The 19,085-nt window shown below is 40.8% G+C and overlaps 1 protein-coding gene across 4 annotated transcripts in view; it reads right to left on the bottom strand.

Annotated features, from left to right (window-relative positions):
* NT5C2 (5'-nucleotidase, cytosolic II) overlaps positions 1-19,085 on the bottom strand; it is a 158,503-nt gene that overhangs the window by 24,913 nt on the left and 114,505 nt on the right. For all 4 annotated transcript variants that reach the window (XM_089690241.1, XM_089690240.1, XM_089690239.1 and 1 more), the window contains exons 7-13: positions 17,840-17,897; positions 12,493-12,586; positions 11,054-11,107; positions 9,545-9,628; positions 6,085-6,126; positions 3,950-4,057; positions 655-721 (exon numbers count right to left, since the gene is read on the bottom strand). In XM_089690241.1, the coding sequence (XP_089546367.1) occupies positions 655-721; positions 3,950-4,057; positions 6,085-6,126; positions 9,545-9,628; positions 11,054-11,107; positions 12,493-12,586; positions 17,840-17,897 (507 nt within the window). The remainder of the gene's footprint in view (positions 1-654; positions 722-3,949; positions 4,058-6,084; positions 6,127-9,544; positions 9,629-11,053; positions 11,108-12,492; positions 12,587-17,839; positions 17,898-19,085) is intronic.

Raw genomic sequence — 19,085 nt, 5'->3', positions numbered from 1 at the left:
GTGGCAAGCTACAGCTGTGGGATAGATGCAGCTATATATGCAAGTAAGGTGGGGTGGTTTACTTAAGGTTGGGGCAGCTAAGGTTCTTATCTCACATACAAACATACATACACACAAATACTAGGGCCAGTATTAGAGGAGCCAATTAACCTACTAGGAGAGAACACGCAAATGGGACTTCAAAGCAGGTAGTGTTCTGGTTGGGATTGTAATGGACAAGGCAGAAGTGTTAACCACTGTGCCATTAATGTATATCTAAATCCAAAACTTTTTTTCATTTTGGATAGAGTAGGGAATGGTTATTATCTCTGTCAGTTTTTTTTCTGTGTACAATTGGAAAGATTTTCCTTCACTTCCCCTTCTGTACACAAAATAGGATGTGAGAGGAAATCTTTCCAAGGTGTATTCAATCTCTTTAGACAGTTTTGACTAGAAATGTTGGATTTTTTCTGTTTTGTTTTTTTTTCCCCAGTGACAGGGGCACCTGGACAATAGTAAGGCAAATTTCCATAGTTGTCAATGGATACCTATCCAACTATGCAAACCTTCAAATAAAAAAAAAAAAAAAGTTTCGCATTTAGATACAAATTTAAGATTCACCTATTTAAAATTATCACCCTAGGAACACAGATTACTAATATAGATGTTCCATACCTCCTGAATAGACAATTCCATGTTGCAATGGTCCTGTGTAGGTCCCGATTTTAAGCTTGCCGGTGTTCTGTATTGATTTGGAAAAAATAAAGACTGTATAAGAATTCATTCTATTAGGCATAACACAGTGGTGATAGAAACTAGGGCTGTCTAAAATGTTATACCCAAGCAATTCTGTAATTTTAACTTTATGTGCTGAAACTATACTGTTCTCATCATGAGCTTTCTCATGTCAATAGAAATGTAAGTGCATTCCCCTTCAACAGGAGCAGATGTTGCTTTTGTACAATATTGAACACATGTTCTATCTCAGCTTGTGCTATCACCTATAGCAACCAGTGTATATCTTTCATTTTTTCCCACACAGCTGAGAAAATGAAATTGTAAAATCTGGCTGTGCTCCAGTTGGGACAAAGTTTGTCTGTGACACTTTTTTTTATAGAATTCCCACTAATGTGTTTGCAATGAGGTTTATTAATAATGTTTAATGCATGAGCTTGTCTTTATGAGGATCTGTAAAACAAAGTTGCATTGTCTAGGTGACCAGCTCAGTCCTTTTCAATGAAGCACTGAGAAATCCAGTAGATCAAAGCAACTAGATTTTAGCTCACTGTACAGAGATCGGTAAAATATGATTTCTGATTGGTTGCTCCACTTTCCACATTGCTTGTTCCATTTTGTTTTCTATATTATATTTAGAGTTGTATACTATTCCTTTAGGGCCACCCTATAGCAGATATACTGCTATAGGGCACTCCTCCTGTGCAAAATCACATAAATAAATGTGATTCCTCATTTCCGCCTAGGGGGCACGCCAGTGGTGGGCCACCTCAGCTGTTATTACTCACAGCAGAAACCAATCTGCGGGTGGCAGGCAATTAATGTCTGTAATCAATGTCTGTAATTAATGGGGTAAATTAAGGAGGAACCATGAGCGAAGGCTTGAGAGTAACTAGCTGGTCATAAAGTACCCCTATCCATCCATCCGTCCATCCAGGAGTGAGAGTTTGGAGGAAAATAAGGGTGGATTACCATATGTGATGTGGGAGATCAAATTACCCTATGGAAATTGGGGCTTAATTACTTTATGTGAGTGTAAGGAAGGGGTTTTATATATTTTTTATCGGTATATAACAATATATCACTGGCATCTTTTTCTTTTATGTTTTTCCCTATATGAGGAAAATCTGGGAAGGAGAGTCAGTGTGAAATCGCATAAAGAGTTATATCATCTCTGAGGACACCACATCCCAACTGCAGGCTTGCCTTTTTTGCATTTTAAAGCCATACCAGTTTGGGAATTCACAGCATTTGGTGAGTGTGGATCTACAAAATGCTTTTCACAGAAGATGTGAGCAAGCTGGAAAATTTATAAAGTTTGAGTAAATAATAATTTGTTCACATTTTTTGGGACATTGGACTTTAATTTGGGACTTTTTCTTTGGACTTTCACATATCATTTTTCACAGTTTTGATTATTTGTATTATTTGTGCTGTATTATTTTTATTATTATTTTTTGATGTTTAGTCAATCCTTGAACAGCAGCATTTAATTTTTCACTTAATTTTTCACTTATTTCCTTGGCGCCAGTTTGATACATATATTATTAACCTTACTTTCATGTAATGTGCTAAACAAATGTTTGTGTAAATTTTGGATATTGTTCTATTGTTCTTGTGTTTATTGAGATATTGATTAACATCTTACTCTTTAAAAGGGGTTTACTAATTTATGCTGAGCACTGTAGTTCTAATGGGAGAAGATTTGTTTTACCTTAATGCATTCCACAATGAAGTAGCAGCACCATGCTAATGAGTTATCAACTCCTTTAATGACCCAGTGATTGTCCACACCCAATCATGCATTATGCTGCAATTTACAAGGACAACTGCAGCTACATGCAATTGTCAACAGAATCGTATGATTGAAGTTAATCCTCACAAATAATGATCACATATGGGACACTGCAGGTTTCATGTATACATTTGCTCACATCACTAAATACTGTTCAGATAGTTTAGCCCTAGTGTTCTTTTTTTTTTTTTAATTTAAATATTTATTAGTTTTTCATTTTTTACAAAACAATTCCATAAGAAGAGATAACAATACATATAAATATTCCATACATTTCTACCTTGCCCCTTCTAATAAATCTTTTCTTTCCCTCCCCTCCCAACCCTTTCCCACCCCCCTTCCCCCTCCCTCCCCTTTGCACGTTCTATACTCTCTCGAGGCCCAATAGTTTCTTAATTTATAGTTTTCTATACTTCTCTTTCAGTCCTGATTTTTCCCATTTTTCCCATCTTGTATAGTATATTTCCATCCTATCTTCCTGATTTTTCCATTCTACTTATCTGATTTACTCTGTTGATCCAGTCTTCCTCCTTCGGCACCTCTGATTTTTGCCAGAACTTGGGTATCAACCCCTTTGCAGCATTTAAATAGTACCATACGCCTGATTCTTTATATTTATTTACTGTGATCCCAACACTATGTAGGAGACATATCGTTGGGTCTAACCCTATGTCATTTCCAGTTATTATTTCTATTGAGTTAACTATTATCTTCCAGAAACTATAAGTCGTCCGCAAAGGCCGCTACTTTATGCTCTGTATTTTCTATCTGGATTCCCTTTACCGCTCCACTATTCCTTATCGTAGACAACAGGGGTTCCAATGACAGAACAAACAGCAAGGGGGACAGTGGGCAGCCCTGTCTTGTTCCATTGGACATTCCAATGGATTCCGACCTCTCCCCATTTACCGTGATAATTGCGGTGGGCTCCCTATATAATTTACCTATCCACTCACGCATTCTCTCTCCAATCCCCAACACTTCTAAGTTGTCCATCATGAAGCCCCAGTCCACTCTATCGAACGCCTTTTCGGCATCAATCGACAATAGTACCGTCGGGGCCTTCCCTTTTCTACTTTTCTGAATGAGCATCAGTGTTCTCAACCCGTTGTCTCTACCCTCTCTCCCTGGGACAAAGCCCACCTGATCTCCGTGAATCCATTCAGGCATTAGATCTTTCAGCCTATTTGCTAGAACCTTTGCGTACAACTTAGTATCGGTGTTCAATAATGAAATTGGTCTATAGCTAGAACACTGGGAAGGGTCTTTTCCCTCCTTTTGAATGAGTACAACATGGGCCTGAAGAGATTCTCTTCTCCCCTCCATCCCTCCTCCCAGGTCGTTCATATACTTCTTCAGCTTAGGTAACAATATTTCACTATATTTTTTATAGTTAGCCCTAGTGTTCTACTCAATACAAGCAACAGAAACGTTACTCACAGTATCCACTTGTCTGAGCACAGTTCCTTCCCCAAAAAACAGTGGTTTCCTTGCATCCACCAATATTAAGTCAAAATAAGACTGCCAAAGCCGATGTGGGGTCCCAGGCTGAAAAAGAAAAAAAAATCAAACTTAAAAGTGCTACTGAACAGCAAAATGTTGCAAAGATACTTCTGTGCAATCAAGGGTTGGATACACCTGGAAGTGTATCTTGTAGTACTGATGCTTCTTATATTTGTTTTGGCTGGTTTGTTGGATTTGTTACAGGTCTTTTCTGACTAACAAGTCATAAAACCAGAGACATGAAGTTGAGTCAAAATAACATGGATCTATCACCATAACCAGAATCATAGCGATTGTTGCAAGAGAAGGCCCTTCTTCAAATCTCCTCCCTTCCACTGCAAAAATGGCCACCATGGGTCCCAAACAGGCAGTCAGCTCAGTGGTATCAAGCCTGCCAAAAGTGCAGGCTTAGTGTCATGGAGTAAAAGTCTCCTCCCGGCTGACAGCACTGTGTTGTGCTCAGTATTGCTGAGGCTGCAATTTAATTATGCTCAGCATCATTGAGGACCCTCAATCTCTGCACCTGCCTCTATGACAGGCACAGTGGCTGGACAGGGAGCTCAGTAAAGCTGAGCCCATGGTTTGCACAAGATCAGCTTTACTGAAGAGCAATGAGACCGGAACGTCCTTGTGGGAACTCTATGAGTGTTGCCTGGGGCAACTTCCTTGATCAGAACGCTCTGTACAATAAACATTATATTTAATTTGCCTCCTAACAAGTACGTTTTATGCATCTGTTTGAGTTGGCTGTACAGGCTATTTCATCCACACAAAAAAAAAGTTTGTGCTAGAAATACATTTTGAGGAATCTTGTTTAACCCCTTGATGCCGACTACACGCAAATAAGTGGCCTCACAGAACTGGGCTTTTTTCCGTGGGGCTAATTTGCGTACCTGTCTTTCTTCTGGGAGAGCGCCACACACCCCAGCACAAACACTGGGGTGTTACTGAGAGTCCGATTCCGGGTCACCTGGTTGCTGGGATCAGTCACTGTGAGGCCCGTCCCCCTTGTTTTCTCTCTCTGAATAGAGGAGAGAGATACATTGTATCTCTGTCCTTTCAGAGAGAAAAAAACAAACGCAAACGTGTGTAAAAAATAAATAAAAATAATAATAAAAAAATAAACAAAAATACCTAGATCAAGGTTTGATCTAGGTCTGTGCCAAGGTTAGTGTTTGGGTCAAGGTCAGGGTCAAAGGTCAGGGTTTTTTTTAATTTTTTAATTAGTATCAGTTAGTGTCAATTAGTGGCAGGGTAAAAAAAAAAAAAAAAAAGCAAATTGCATACTACTGTTCCTGGGTACAAACAACTACTAACATACACATATGTGGTATCGCTGCGATCGTCAGGAGCAGGAGAAATTATTTTGGGTTGTTCTTTGGTGGCAGGTTATGGTAGCAGTAAGAAATATATAGCTACATTTTTAAAACAATTGGGTTTTATTTTTACTATTTTGAGCAAGTTTTCCTTTGGAAAAAAAATCAGGAGATATTCATTACCATTTACCACAAAATGAAAGCCAAATTTGTCCTGAAAAAACAAGGTATAATCCACCTGGATGCACAAAGTACCTGTGATGATATGTACGGTTTTGCTAACACATGTCAACGTTGCAAAATTGTGCTTAGCCGTTAAGATTTGTTTTACCCTTAGCCACGAAAGGATTTAACACATAAGCATGACTCTCTAGAACAGTGGTTCTCAACCTTCCTAATGCCATGACCCTTTAATACAGTTCCTCATGCTGTGGTGACCCCCCACCATAAAATTATTTACCCAGTAATTATAATTCATGAGTGTCGTTTTACCTCCAATACTGCTGCTTTCAACACAGTAGCTGCTTTTAACAGAGTAGCTGCTTTCAACACAGCAGCTGCTTTCTACACAGTAGCTGCTCTTTACACATCGGAAATATGTGTTTTTTGATGGTCTTAGGGGACCCCTGTGAAAGGGTCGTTCGACCCCCAAAGGGGTCGCGACCCACAGGTTGAGAACCACTGCTCTAGAAGATGTCACTAGGGGATATCTGCTCTACATTAAAGAAAATGTCCAAATTCATGGCAATACTGTACCTTTGGTCCATGAGAAAAGTCAAACAGGTAAGTCATTATTTTCTGGAAGATAAATGAAAAGTGCAAATAAATTTCAATGTAGACATAGGTGGGTATGTGCTGTTTTCAACTGGCAAAAACAAACCAAAAAAATAACCTTGAAAAGTTTATGTAATCCAAACAACCCATTTACTTTTTGGTATGATAAATCTACAGCTGAAAGTGTTTTGTTATATCTGTTCAAGGGCAAAAAAATAACTACATCACAATAGAAATCTAGTGAGCTTGTAATTTCCTGCCTTTGTTTTAAAGCAGCATTAAACCAAAAAAGTAAACATTTATTATATTGCAGCTTAGATGTGATGGCTGCATTTGATATCTTTGTAGGCTTTCTGGAGATCTGGACTGTAAGTATGTTGTTTTGCAAAAGAACAAACTATCTTGTAGATTGTATTAGTTACAGGGAGGAAACAAACCATTTACCATTGACAGAGGTGCTTACAATAATCAGCTTTTACTTATGTAAAACCTTTATCCCAAAAGGTACAAAAATGTTTGCTGTAAGGGCTTATAAAGTGACAGCTGGAGTTTGGCTTCAGGTTGCTAGTGCATATAAATCTGCTGAAACATCGAACACTCCCCTGCTCCCAGAATGACAATGCTGCTGTCCAAATCTGCCCTCTGTGCTCCTTCATCCAGAGTTGGGGCACTCTAATACAGGAGGTGTATTACTTGCCATATCACCAGGTGAAAACAGGGAAAAAAGCCTACAAAGAGAAAATCAATGTGGCCACCGTATCGAATGATTGGTAAGCTTAAATATATTACATTTTTTATTTGGTTTTAGGGCTGCTTTAATGAAAATCTAAACAGTGCTATCCAGCCTTCAAATTCAGACAGTGAACTATAGAACACCTCCCCCAGTGTTTCGGCAGTTAAGAGACAAGGATGTGTTATGTAATCCAAATAAGGAAGGTAACAACCACCAAAGATAGTGAGCATTGTCAACCAAATATGGGAAGTCTTTTACTAGGAGGATCACCAAGGCAGAAAAGGGGAAAATCCTGAAAAAAGAGAACTAACACAGCTACCACACAGAGGGACTGGTAGCTACAACAAATTACATTTGCTTTTGGGTTTAGCTACCATCATAAGCGATTGGTTATATATTGTATATGTAAAATTAGGAACCTGTTGTTTCTACCGTCAGTGAGCTGGTGAGCATGTCCTACCTCTGCTACACCTAAATCCTAAACGGTGTTATCAGCCCTCCAAATTAAGTCTGTGGAGTTTAGAACACCTCCTCCTATGTTAAGGAAATCAGGATAGGGGGAGGTGTTCTGTAATCCAAATCAGGATGGTGACAATGCTGCTTCTCCATACATCAAGTAGGCATTGCCACCGACATAGGAAGTGTGTTATGGGCCAGATCACCAGGTGAAAATAAAGAAAAGAAGCTTTAAAAAATAAAACTAATACAGTCACCACATGTAAGGACTGGTAAGTTGCAGTATATTACATTTATGTTTTTGTGTTAAGATACACTTACACACAAACACCTTGCTAAATCCAGTAACTCAGATGGGTTTTCCTTCTATGTACAACTCTTGCAAGAACATACATCTGCTCTAGCTAACCCTGGTCACAAGGTGTCTGACCACTACACTGAAGTCACACGTGGACAGAAAAAAGCACTAATTAAAATTTACTAGCATGTATGAAAAGTAAATGCTGAATTTATAAAAACCTACTGTATTGAAACTGAAGACTGGGCATTTTTGTGCAGTAAAATGAGGTTGTGTAAAATGAGCTGTCTTAGCACCTGGCTTGCTTCTGTGTAGTATGGAAACTCCGTAACCGCTCTCTCTGCAGCTCTGTTATATACAGCAATACTGTGCACCTTATACACTGCTTTAAATGTGACCCATCAGCGTCAATCTTTCCCCACACCGGCAGAAAAGACGTTACAGGGAGACTGTGCTGCACCATTTTAAAGATATATTAGGGTACTGTCAGCAAAGTTTATAACATTTTCAACTAGCAAAGATGGTTGTCTAAACATTTTTTTTTCTTTGCTATCCCAGGTTTAAGTTTAAAGTAAACCTGCCATAAGAGAAATCCCAGAGTTGCCAGGGATGACTTCCTCCTTAAAATGCTAATTAACTGGTAGTTAAGCTGTCTCACTAACGTTTGTATTTTCACTTACTGAACTCTAAAATAGGTGGATTAGTAAAATCGTTGTCTTCTGTACAGTCATTCATCCAATGAACTGATACAAAATAGTCAGTTTGACAGCCAGGCATATAACATTTTCAGGAATATAGCTCAGCAATAGCAGCATCCATGTCCTGTTGCATAACACGTTTCTTTAAAGGTATTATGCATATGGGGAAAGTAACTTCACAGCACGCATGTTCCTGGTCACTAATTTTAAATAAGGATGTTGTAGTCATTCTCTCCTCAGCCTGAAATGGCTCTTAGGGCCCTTTCACAACACAATGCTGTGTGCTGTAATGCACACATTGTCGTACATTGCTTTGCAGTTTGTTAGGCACCCTGTTCATAATGAATGGGCTGAAATGCACAACAATGCATGCTAAAATGTGGCAGGATTTATGGCAATGCACATTTGTTTTGGTGCTATAGTGCACATGTATTTTGGAGGTGTGGTTAGCTGGCATTCACAATAAATGCCACTGCAGAACACTAACAGATATTAAGTGTGTTCCATGTGCTTTCACAATGCACTGGTGTAAATGGGACCTTAATAGGCTGTACCTAGCTTTGCAGTGAATGTCGGTACATTCAGGTATAGTATATAGTACTAAAGTGTACACCTGTGCAAAGGGTTGTTTTGCCAGTACAGGATGCTCAGGTGTTCTGTGCATCCCAGTGCAGACAGTCCCTTTCATGTCAATTGGGATGCAGCAGCTGCAGGGACACAGCTGATACTCCCAATTTGAAATTTATGTGGAAGCAGGTGCAAGCCTATGAACGCAGATAATCTGAGTTCCTGGACAAGCACCTGCACCCACACAGATGTCAAATTGGAAGCAGTGTCTATGCAGCTTCCAAGTCCAAACTGACATGAATTGGACTGCATACATAGGGAGGCACAGAACATCTGTGCATCCCATGTGGGCAAGTGTGGTCCTTTGCAAAGGTATACGCTTTAGTACTCCTGTGTGTACGAGGCCTATTAACTCATCCTTAAGATTTCTGATAAGGCAATCTTTAAGCAAAACATTATTGTTAGGTAATCAATGATAAATGATGCTGAAAAGGTCAGCTCCTAGCCCCCTACATTATGACTGCAGGTGTTAAAACCTCCAGTCTACACCCTAAAGTGTGGATGCACACCTGGTCAGGGCCTAGATTGACCACTGTTAGAAAAGAAGGGGTTAAAGAAAATTAGGATGTTGTGCACGCTCTCTAGCACCCTGGCAACATACAGTGATGTGAATATTTAAGTAGCACTTACATGAGTATATTTATAGTCGCTGTTGGTAACCAGAAAAACCTTCCCCACTTCATTCATACGACTCAGCAGGAGAGGAAGTTTGGGCTGCAAGGGAAGTTAGAGATGTAAAAAGCTCCACAATAAAAACAATCAGTCTTGTTCAGTAAAGCAATACAAAAATAATTGACAATATGCCAAGCGCAATAACCCACAACAACCAGTCAGTAAGAATATGCAAAGTAAAAAACTCACATCAACCAATCAGATGTCAGTTTAAGTAAAAATGTTCAGAAAATAGTTGAATCCCTGTTGTAGTTCAGGTTTGGATTTGCCTTGTAATTTTCTATGGGGTTAATTTTAGATTTGGATCTGCAATTTTCTAAGGTTATAAACAAAGGTGTGAAATGTAAAGGGTACAGAAGAGGTCTCACCATGCATATTCCCCTTTTCTTCTATTTTATTTCAAAATCTCTGCACTGAGGTATTTCTGCCAGATGTTAATGAAGCTCCTGCTAAGAACCCCTTTTGTAGTTGCTTTGGCATAAAATTTGTGACACCATTTTCAATTCCTGAGGCTAATTTTCATGTTTTAAGAGTTAAAAGCCCAACTCTGGGAAAATTTTAATTAATCCTCTGCAGTGGGGCTGCACCTGCACTGCAAGGGTTTTTAGCTTGCTTTGTCTAGTGGAGGGGAGAAACAATTTTACTTACTTGACCCTCCACTCACCCGACAGATAGTGCGCCCCCCATGCTCTGAGTAAAGACTGTTCCTTGGGGTCATCATGTCCAATGCAAGGCTATAGACCCTTGCTTTGGTCTTGATGATGTCAGGACCCTAGATTGTGGGAGTGTGGGGACAGATCTAGCTGTGGGGAGGAGCAGAGAACAAGAAAGTCAATTGTTTTCTGTTCCCCTAGATCAGGCACAGCACACTGCAATGGATAATTTATTAGTTGCCTGACTTGGGTTTAACGGAAAACAGTAATGGCTAAATGAATTCGTTCATCCAGTTTTGGCAGCCATCTGTTACTCAACCTTAAAAATCACTCTGCTTTCCTGAAAAGAGTTAATAAAAACAGTACTGTGACACTATCCCATAACTTGACAAATGTAGCAAGTTTCAACTAAGAGTGAGGGAAAGAAAGTGAGCAAGAAAATGAAAAGGAGCCATTTACATAGCTTCATGAGAAAGCAGCCCGTAGATCACTTAGGGGTCATGTTTGAGTATATCAATCTGAAGGACAGGTACGTGACTATAAAATGTGACACTGATAGGTACTGCTGCCTTCATGAGTTTCTATGCAGTTTATTTATTATATTTACTTAACCTTTTGTCCAATTGTAGGGGTGGGTATATGTTTATCTAACTTAATAAATATAGGAAAATAAACCACTAATAAAATCCAACTGTGCAGCCTTTTTTCAATAATAAAAAGAAAGGAAAAACACAAATGAATTTGTCTCCTGAGCACATCAATATGGCATTTATTTGGGCCAAATTGATTTCAGGGCCCAGAAAAACATACTTACATCTTTCACAACATACTTCGGCAAATTCTCCACAGTCTTCTCCTTAAGTGATCCCTGAAAAAAGAAAGACAGGAATTAAGTGTCCTGCCAGCCAGACATTCAGTGCAAAATGTTACAAAAACAAAAATTCTGTTCCTGAGTTATAGATAGACTGTAAAAACATAGCTAAATCTGCTTTACATTCAACTGGATTCTAGATGAAAACCGATTCTGTATGACCACAGTTCAATAAAAGTGGTTTCTGAGTTATTAAACAGTAACAATTAGGGGTCAATTTATGATGTATGGCTCCAATATCTCTGCTTGATAAAAAAAAAAGCCTATTTATAAAGCAAAGTGATGTGCTTTTCAATTGTGGTTACTGCTCCCTTGGCTTCAGAATTGCTTACATAGACCCCACTGCATTTAAGATTGAGCAGAGAAATAGTGGAGTGCAGTCACTTCTGAATTCCAACATTCCAAGAGAACCATAACAATTGCTCTAATTTTGCTTTAATTTAAAAAAAGTCTTAAACTGAAGCTACTTTTCCTTTGCCATCCCGTGTTCCTATTTTCCTTGTCATTCTAATGACAATTTTAAATAAAAACTTCCCAAATTCATTATCTACCTAATTAGAGACTCGGTCATATGATCACTGGATCTCTGTGTTTCTCTAAGTAATACCTTGCTTTAGTTCTTTTTAAGAGTGCGCGGCCCTTATGCTAGCAGTGAGTTAGGTCTTGGGTGGAGTTGAGTTATTCAAATCCCATAATGCCTTGATGGATGAAAGTGTGGGCATTCCTAGGAAGGCTGCTGATACTAAATGTTCGTGATTAAAAGAACTAAAATCCTCTACTTGTTAAAAAAAATAAATGAAAGGAAGAACTGAAATCCAGTGAATTAAAGAGGCAGGAAAGGGACAGTAACGTTGCGGGGAAAGTACTAGAGGATGCTGGACAACCTCCAGCCAGGAATTAGTGCAAGCTCTGTCTGATTTGCTTCAACTTCTAACACACACTGTGAGAAGCTCACAGTGTGCAGTAAGATCAGAATAAGTCAGTACAGGAAAAGAGACTGTACAATTATGTAAGAGTGAAGATAAGACTGGAGTTCAGCTTGAAATGCTTTTCAAGATAACAGAAAGGTTATCATGATTACCGCAGAGGGCACAAAGTAATTTAAAGACAATGACGCACAACTAGATCCAGTAATTTTATCTGAATCTATGCACATTTGAACAGATTTGTTGCTTTAGAGCAATTTTCCTGGGATTGAGGTCATGGTGCTGTAAATGGGAAAGGCTTTACAATTCTATGCCTCTACCAGCTCAGTTTAATGGATACACATTAAAGTCTTTTAACGAAGAGAATATGGTGAGGCTATCCTGTGACCTCCAGAAGACAGAACAATCATTTTTTCAGTTTTTTTTTCCAACACAGGCAAGCCAGTACAGTATTACCTTGTAATGAACCCAGTCAACGGCATCTCTGACATCCTGGAACATGCTCCGGAATGACATGAACAGATCTCCATCTTTAAACCCCTTTTCACAGCTGCAGTACAAAAACAGGAAATATTCAATATACGAATAGTTAAAAGGTTAGGTTGACATTATATACTAACCAATCCAGGGATGTCAAACCTTCAGACTGATAATTGGTATAGCAACCCAGTGCCCCATAGCTAATACATTCTTACATGCACTAGGGAAACACTGGTTAAAAAAAATTAGCTGCCATTTCTACACTCCAACCACTCCATTCATCCCAAATATAAAATCTTCCTAGAGCAGCAATTCGCAATTTGTTTCCCCTCGGGCTTTACATGCCAAAGTTTACCATATAGGTTACAATCTGACTGTAGAATCTGCTTTAAATGTAACAACAACAATATAGTACAAGTGCCTGCTTAATTGGTTAAAAATTGACTGGATAATTTGGGAAGGTCTGTGTACTACATTTTGAGTAAATTTAAAGGAGATTGTACAAATATTGTACATTTATGGTATCCTTAAAATGATAGTAAAACACACACTATTTTACATTACCCTTTCTTTTCCTGTATGTGGATGATGGCACTGTAATTATTTTAATATAAAAAAGAAGATTTAAGTACGTTTTTCCTATGTGACATACAACTGTCACATGACCTAGTTCTTTCCCAGCCTGTCTGCTGGGAAACTGTGGCAGGAGGAGCTTCTAGTCCTCTGATAATGGTCACACGTTAAAAAAAAAAAATTAAAAACAACTGCAACAACCACCATTTTATTCTCCAGAGCCTTTGCTTTCAGGAATGTATAATGTTTGGCGGTTCCAAGTAATTTTCTAGCAAACAAAATTTGATTTTAAAATGTATGTGAATATTATCAAAATTGCCTTGGATGGCAAGTGGTTAAATCAAAATATATAATACACCTGTAAATCAAGTTAAACCACCAGAGGGTCAAATTCATATTCGGTTTGCAAAACCATGAACCTCACATGAATAATAACAAGGAAAACCTATATAAACTTTTACATCTGAGTTTTTTGTATGTAAACCAAATCCCAGGGTTCATTTTAACCTTAAAGAGTCCCTAAAGCCAAAACCTTTTTTCATTAGTTTATCTGCTAATTCTAACAGTATAGGGAGACAAAGCTCTAGTTCTGGTGTCACTAAATGGTAGATCATGGGATGGATGCAGACCAGGCTACTGTCCCATCTGGACCTACTTAGTTCCGCCATTTAGGAACTGGTTCTTCCCCTCAGCCGCCGCTGTCATTATCACAGCAGAGCGGAGAGCAGGAGGCAGCTGCAGGACAACTCTAGACAGAGAGTGGGAGACAAAGGAGCTTTGGATGGAGGGCGGGTCCCACCAGAGTTAACTATTCAAGTGTCCCAGCAGGTGATTGGTTGTTAGGATGTAGGGCTGTCCTAGCAACCAATCACCAGCTGGGACACTTGAAACAGTAACTCCGGCAGCTCCCACTCCCGCCCGCCATCAAAAGCAGCTGTGTCCCCCACTGCCTAGAGCTGTCCAGCCTCCGCTCTGTGTACCCGAGTAAGGTAGGAGAGTGATGGGGCAGAGCTGAGGGGGCTACAATGTGGGTGGGAGGACTGAGCTGTGGGGGTCTGTAATGTGATTGGGAAGGGGGGCTGCAGAGCTATGAGGGGCTGCACTGAAGGGGGCTGCAATGAGAAAGAGTGGGGGCAGAGCTGAGGGGGGGTTGCAATGTAAATGGGGGGAGCAGAAATGAGGGGAGCTGCAATGTGAATGGGGGCAGAGCTTAGGGGGGGCTGTAGTGTGAATGGGGGAGGAGTTTACAAGCGGTAGCTGCAATGTGAGCTGCAATGTGAATGGGGGGCAGAGCTGAGGGGGGTTGGAATGTGAATGAGGGGCTTAGCTGAGGGGGGAAAGAGAAGCACGGAGGAAGGGAGTGTAATGTGAATGGGGGGCAGAGCTTAGGGGGGCTGCAATGTGAATGGGAGGAGCAGAGCTGAGGGGGGCTTCAATGTGAATGGAGGACAGAGCTGAGGGGGCTGCAATGAGATAGGGGGGGGCAGAGCTGAGGGGGGGGGGTTGCAATGTGAATGGGAGGAGCAGAGCTGAGGGGGGCTTCAATGTGAATGGAGGACAGAGCTGAGGGGGCTGCAATGAGATAGGGGGGGCTGCAATGTGAATGAGGTGAGCAGAGCTGAGGGGGGCTTCAATGTGAATGGGGGGAGCAGAGATGAGGGGAGCTGCAATGTGAATGGGGGGCAGAGCTGAGGGGGGCTGCAATGTGAATGGAGGCAGAGCTTAGGGGGGCTGTAGTTTGAATGGGGGCAGAGTTTAGGGGGGCTGCAATGTGAATGGGGGCAGAATTTAGAGGGGCTGCAATGTGAATGGGGGCAGAGTTTAGAGGGGCTGCAATGTGAATTGGGGCAGGGTTTAGAGGGGCTGCAATGTGAATGGAGGCAGAACGTAGGGGGGCTGCAATGTCAATAGAGGGCAGAGCTTAGGGGGCTGCAATATGAATAATGGGGGGCAGAGCTGGGGGGTTGGAATGTGAATGAGGGGCATAGCTGAGGGGGGCTGCAATGTGATTAAGGGGAAGCACAGCTGAGGGGGGAAGCACAGCTGAGGGGGGAAGCACAGCTGAGGGGGGCTGCAATGTGAATAGGGACCAGAGCTGAGGGGGGTTGGAATGTGAATGAGGGGCTTAGCTGAGGGGGCTGCAATGTGAATGGTGGGAGCAGAGCTGAGGGGGGCTGGAATGTGAATGTGGGGCAGAGCTGAGGGGGGCTGGAATGTGAATGAGGGGCAGAGCTGAGGGGGGCTGGAATGTGAATGAGGGGCAGAGCTGAGGGGAGCTGGAATGTGAATGTGGGGCAGAGCTGAGGGGGTTAGAATGTGAATGAGGGGCAGAGCTGAGGCGGGCTGGAATATGAATAATAGGGGGAGCAAAGTTGAGGGGATAGCAATGTAAAGGGGGAGGCAGGGCTGAAGGGGGGTTGCAATGTGAATGGGGGCAGAGCTGAGGGGGGCTGCAATGTGAATGGGGGGCAGAGCTGAGGGGGGCTGCAATTTGAATGGGGGGCAGAGCAGAGGGAGGTTGGAACGTGAATGAGGGGCAGAGCTGGGGGCTGCAATGTGAATTGAGGGCAGAGCTGGAGGGGGGGGGCTATAATATGAATTGGGGGTACAGCTGAGGGGAGGGCTGTAATGTGAATGGGGAGCAGAGCTGTGATGTGAAGGGGGTAAAGGAGTTCACTGAAGGGGGGGGGTGTACAATGGGGACAGAGGATATTACTGTGGAAGGTATGTGAATGTGGGGCAGGGGACACTACAGTAGGGGGGAGATCTGAACAGGGGCAGAGGACATCACTGTCAGGGGGACTGAGGACACTGATGTACAAATGAGATTGTGATTTCACAGCAGGGGCTAAATCATGAATGATCTAAATCATAGCACAAACAGGTGATTCAGATTTCGGCTGGAAGAAAATTTTATGGCTCCGACCTCCATGAATTTTAATTCAATACTCCTGCTGTAGTCCCTGCATGAAAGGGTGGCTCAATAGAAAGCTGCAAGAGAAAGTAGCCACCCTGAAACAGGAAACCTGGGGCTTTGATAATGACAGCAGCTTAACCAGTTCTCTAGAGCACATTTTTTCATTTTTTGCACATGTGTAAAAATCTTACATTTTTCTCAATAAAATTACTTAAACCCTCAAAACATTATATAATTTGTGAAAGCAGAGGCCCTGTGGAATAAGAAGATGATACCTACAATAGTTTTTAAGTCACATGATATTTGTGTAACTGTTTACTGAATGCAAATTTTCAGGAAAAAATATAACGAATACCCATTTTTTTGGTAATATATAAAAGATGAAGTTGCGTTAAGTAAATAGATACAAACATGCCGGGCATACACAAAAAACTACAGTACAAAAATCTCCATAGGTAATGCTTTAAAAGTCTTTACAGCACATCAGTTAGAGATAACTGTGAGCTCTTTTGCTAGAATTATTGCTTTCACTCTGACATTTGAGGCAATATGTCACACGCGTGGTGTGACTGCGGTTTACATATGCATAAGCACCCTGGGCGTGCATTTGCACATGTGTGTGAGGCAAGGGGCGTTACGGCATTTTTAGAAAAATACGTTATAACTGTTTTTAAAACTTTTTTATACTTTTATTTATGTATTTGTTTTCACTTGATTACTATCACAAAGGGTTAATAAACCTCCATATAATAGCATTGGTCAGGTGACAACTAATCTTCATGGAGACATTAGAGGTCTAAATAGAGTGCACAGATCGACTTGGTTAGATGTGTCCCCTGGCTGTACTGGCCAGGAAATGGTGGATTTGAAACAGAAAGTTCCGAAATCATTGTAGATTGTAAATAATTTTTGAAATAAGGCCACTCTGGAAAATCACCCCGCCAGAAAAAGGAAATGAAGGGAGCAGCGTCCTGAAGATATTCCACTGTCTTAACTGAAGGTGAACGAGTGGACGCCGCTCAAGACCAGCCCCGGGAGTCAGACGTGGAGTATGTAGAATGACCTCAGCACTGCTGTCGCTTCTGATTTCTCACTTTACATGTAAGATTGAGGCATGTATATGCCCCGCCCTCACACTTCTCTCCGTCCTGCAGCTGGTGACTGTAGTCCCATGCTCCTGATAACAACAGGAGTGCACAAGAACCATGGGGCACCACACCGCCCACTCGGCTGAAGAAAACCTGCACAAGCTGATGACTGCTACTGCGATTCACGGTTACCCTCTCGGGCAAATGAAGTATGTCCAAAGAGATGAACTGGTTAAACTGGAACATAGTCAAGAATTAAAAGATGAAGATGCTGCATACATACATTTATAAATAAATCAGCTGCTGAAAGTGCTTAAAACTGTGGGTTTAATATCAATTTAAGAAATAACTGTACTGCACTTTTCAGAGTGGACATCATTGACCCAAACCATTGAACACATTATGTTTGCACTCTGTATACCTGCAGCACAGGGGAAATAACAGGGAGGACATCTTCTCTGCATATCTGTTTAATTCTTTATGTTCATTTCACAAAACTGAAACACTAGGATAAGAATTCTTTTTTTTCTCTTTTTATTTAAGCGACAGTTATTTGCAGCTGTGTCCAATGAGATTTGGACACTACAGTCACTGGTCTAAATTAGAGAGCCCTTTCCTTATGTTAGAGATTTGTGAATGGATCCTTGTGTCTTGAAAGGCATATTATCACTAGATATTACTATAGCAATAGTACACAACAGTGCTACAATACGTGAGCACATGTAGTGTGAAAATAAGCCCTTACCTTGTGTATCTGTCGCAGTTAGTGAAGAAATCTACCAGGCAGGCCAGTAGGTAGGTTTCTGAAATAGACAAAAATAATTGTGGCAAACGATGAAGGAATAACAAAACCACATAACAATTTTCCATAACTTCTTATGAATTGTGATTTTTTTATAGAAAACATGTAGAAAAAAGATGATATTACCATCATGATTCAGTTGACAGACTCAGCTAGACCATCCATGAAAGAACAAACTCATTAGTAACGTGAGGAAGCTGCTAACAAGTAGTCATTAACTGCATGTATTTGACATCCAGGGTGGAACATTTATGAAACCCTCGCCCGAAAATTACAATCATTTTCAGCAATATATTAAATACACATATAGTATAACCACCCCCATATGTAGATCAGTAATTGTATAACATGCATTTCTCACAATTTTAGAAAACAGTCTGTCCAAACCACAGTGTATAAGAGGCCGTACTTTGAATTACACACTGAGATGATAGTGGACTCCTCTGTGAATAGGAGCGTACTATTTACAATTATCACTCTACACGCAGCAGTGGAATTTTTAAAGTAACTGTTCTAGTGTTCAATATATGGGAGTAGACATCCATACACTATATATGCTAAAGTTCTTTATAAATATTAGTGAAAAGAGTGACATTTATGTGTGGGAGGAACGCTGCACACTTCCTCCCACTGACCATCAATGTCCGGGTATTTCTTTACGTTAGTAGTCAGTTGGGAAATGCCCCTGTGTGAGGTTTTTATAGCGGTCTGTGCCACCCTGTCTCGATAAACCCAGTTTACCTTTTTATCATGTTGGTGTCTCAGGGATTAAGGGCTCATTCACACTTTATTGCATGCACTCCTGTGAGTAAAACACTGTGCTATGCATTCTTTTCACTTGCACTGAGTTGCAATGCATTAACACACGTTGTATGGGTAGTTTTAATGACCTCTTTTTTTTTTTTACTTGCAGCACGTTGCAACTTGATACTATATGTCCTAGCGTCGCAGCTTGATGTTATATATCCTAGCATGTGGCTGGGGTCTGTTGTGAATGGGCAGTGGGGGTGGTAACATTGTAACACAAGGTGCAATTTACCTTTTTTTAAACTTTATTTGAAATGTTACCAGCAGTAAATTTAGGTGAGTTGTGGTGCATTATGGAAATATGCAGGGTGTCTGCATTTCTACGTACCATACTGCAACCTACCTCAAAGCAGCGCTGTGGCATGAACAAAGTACGTTTACA

Source organism: Staurois parvus, unplaced genomic scaffold, assembly GCF_062004578.1.
Source record: "Staurois parvus isolate SC_StPar_1 unplaced genomic scaffold, SC_StPar_1.0 ptg000525l, whole genome shotgun sequence".
NCBI classification, from domain to species: Eukaryota; Metazoa; Chordata; class Amphibia; order Anura; family Ranidae; genus Staurois; species Staurois parvus.
Note: the sequence above shows the minus strand (reverse complement) of the source record. Positions and strands in the feature narration are given on the sequence as shown.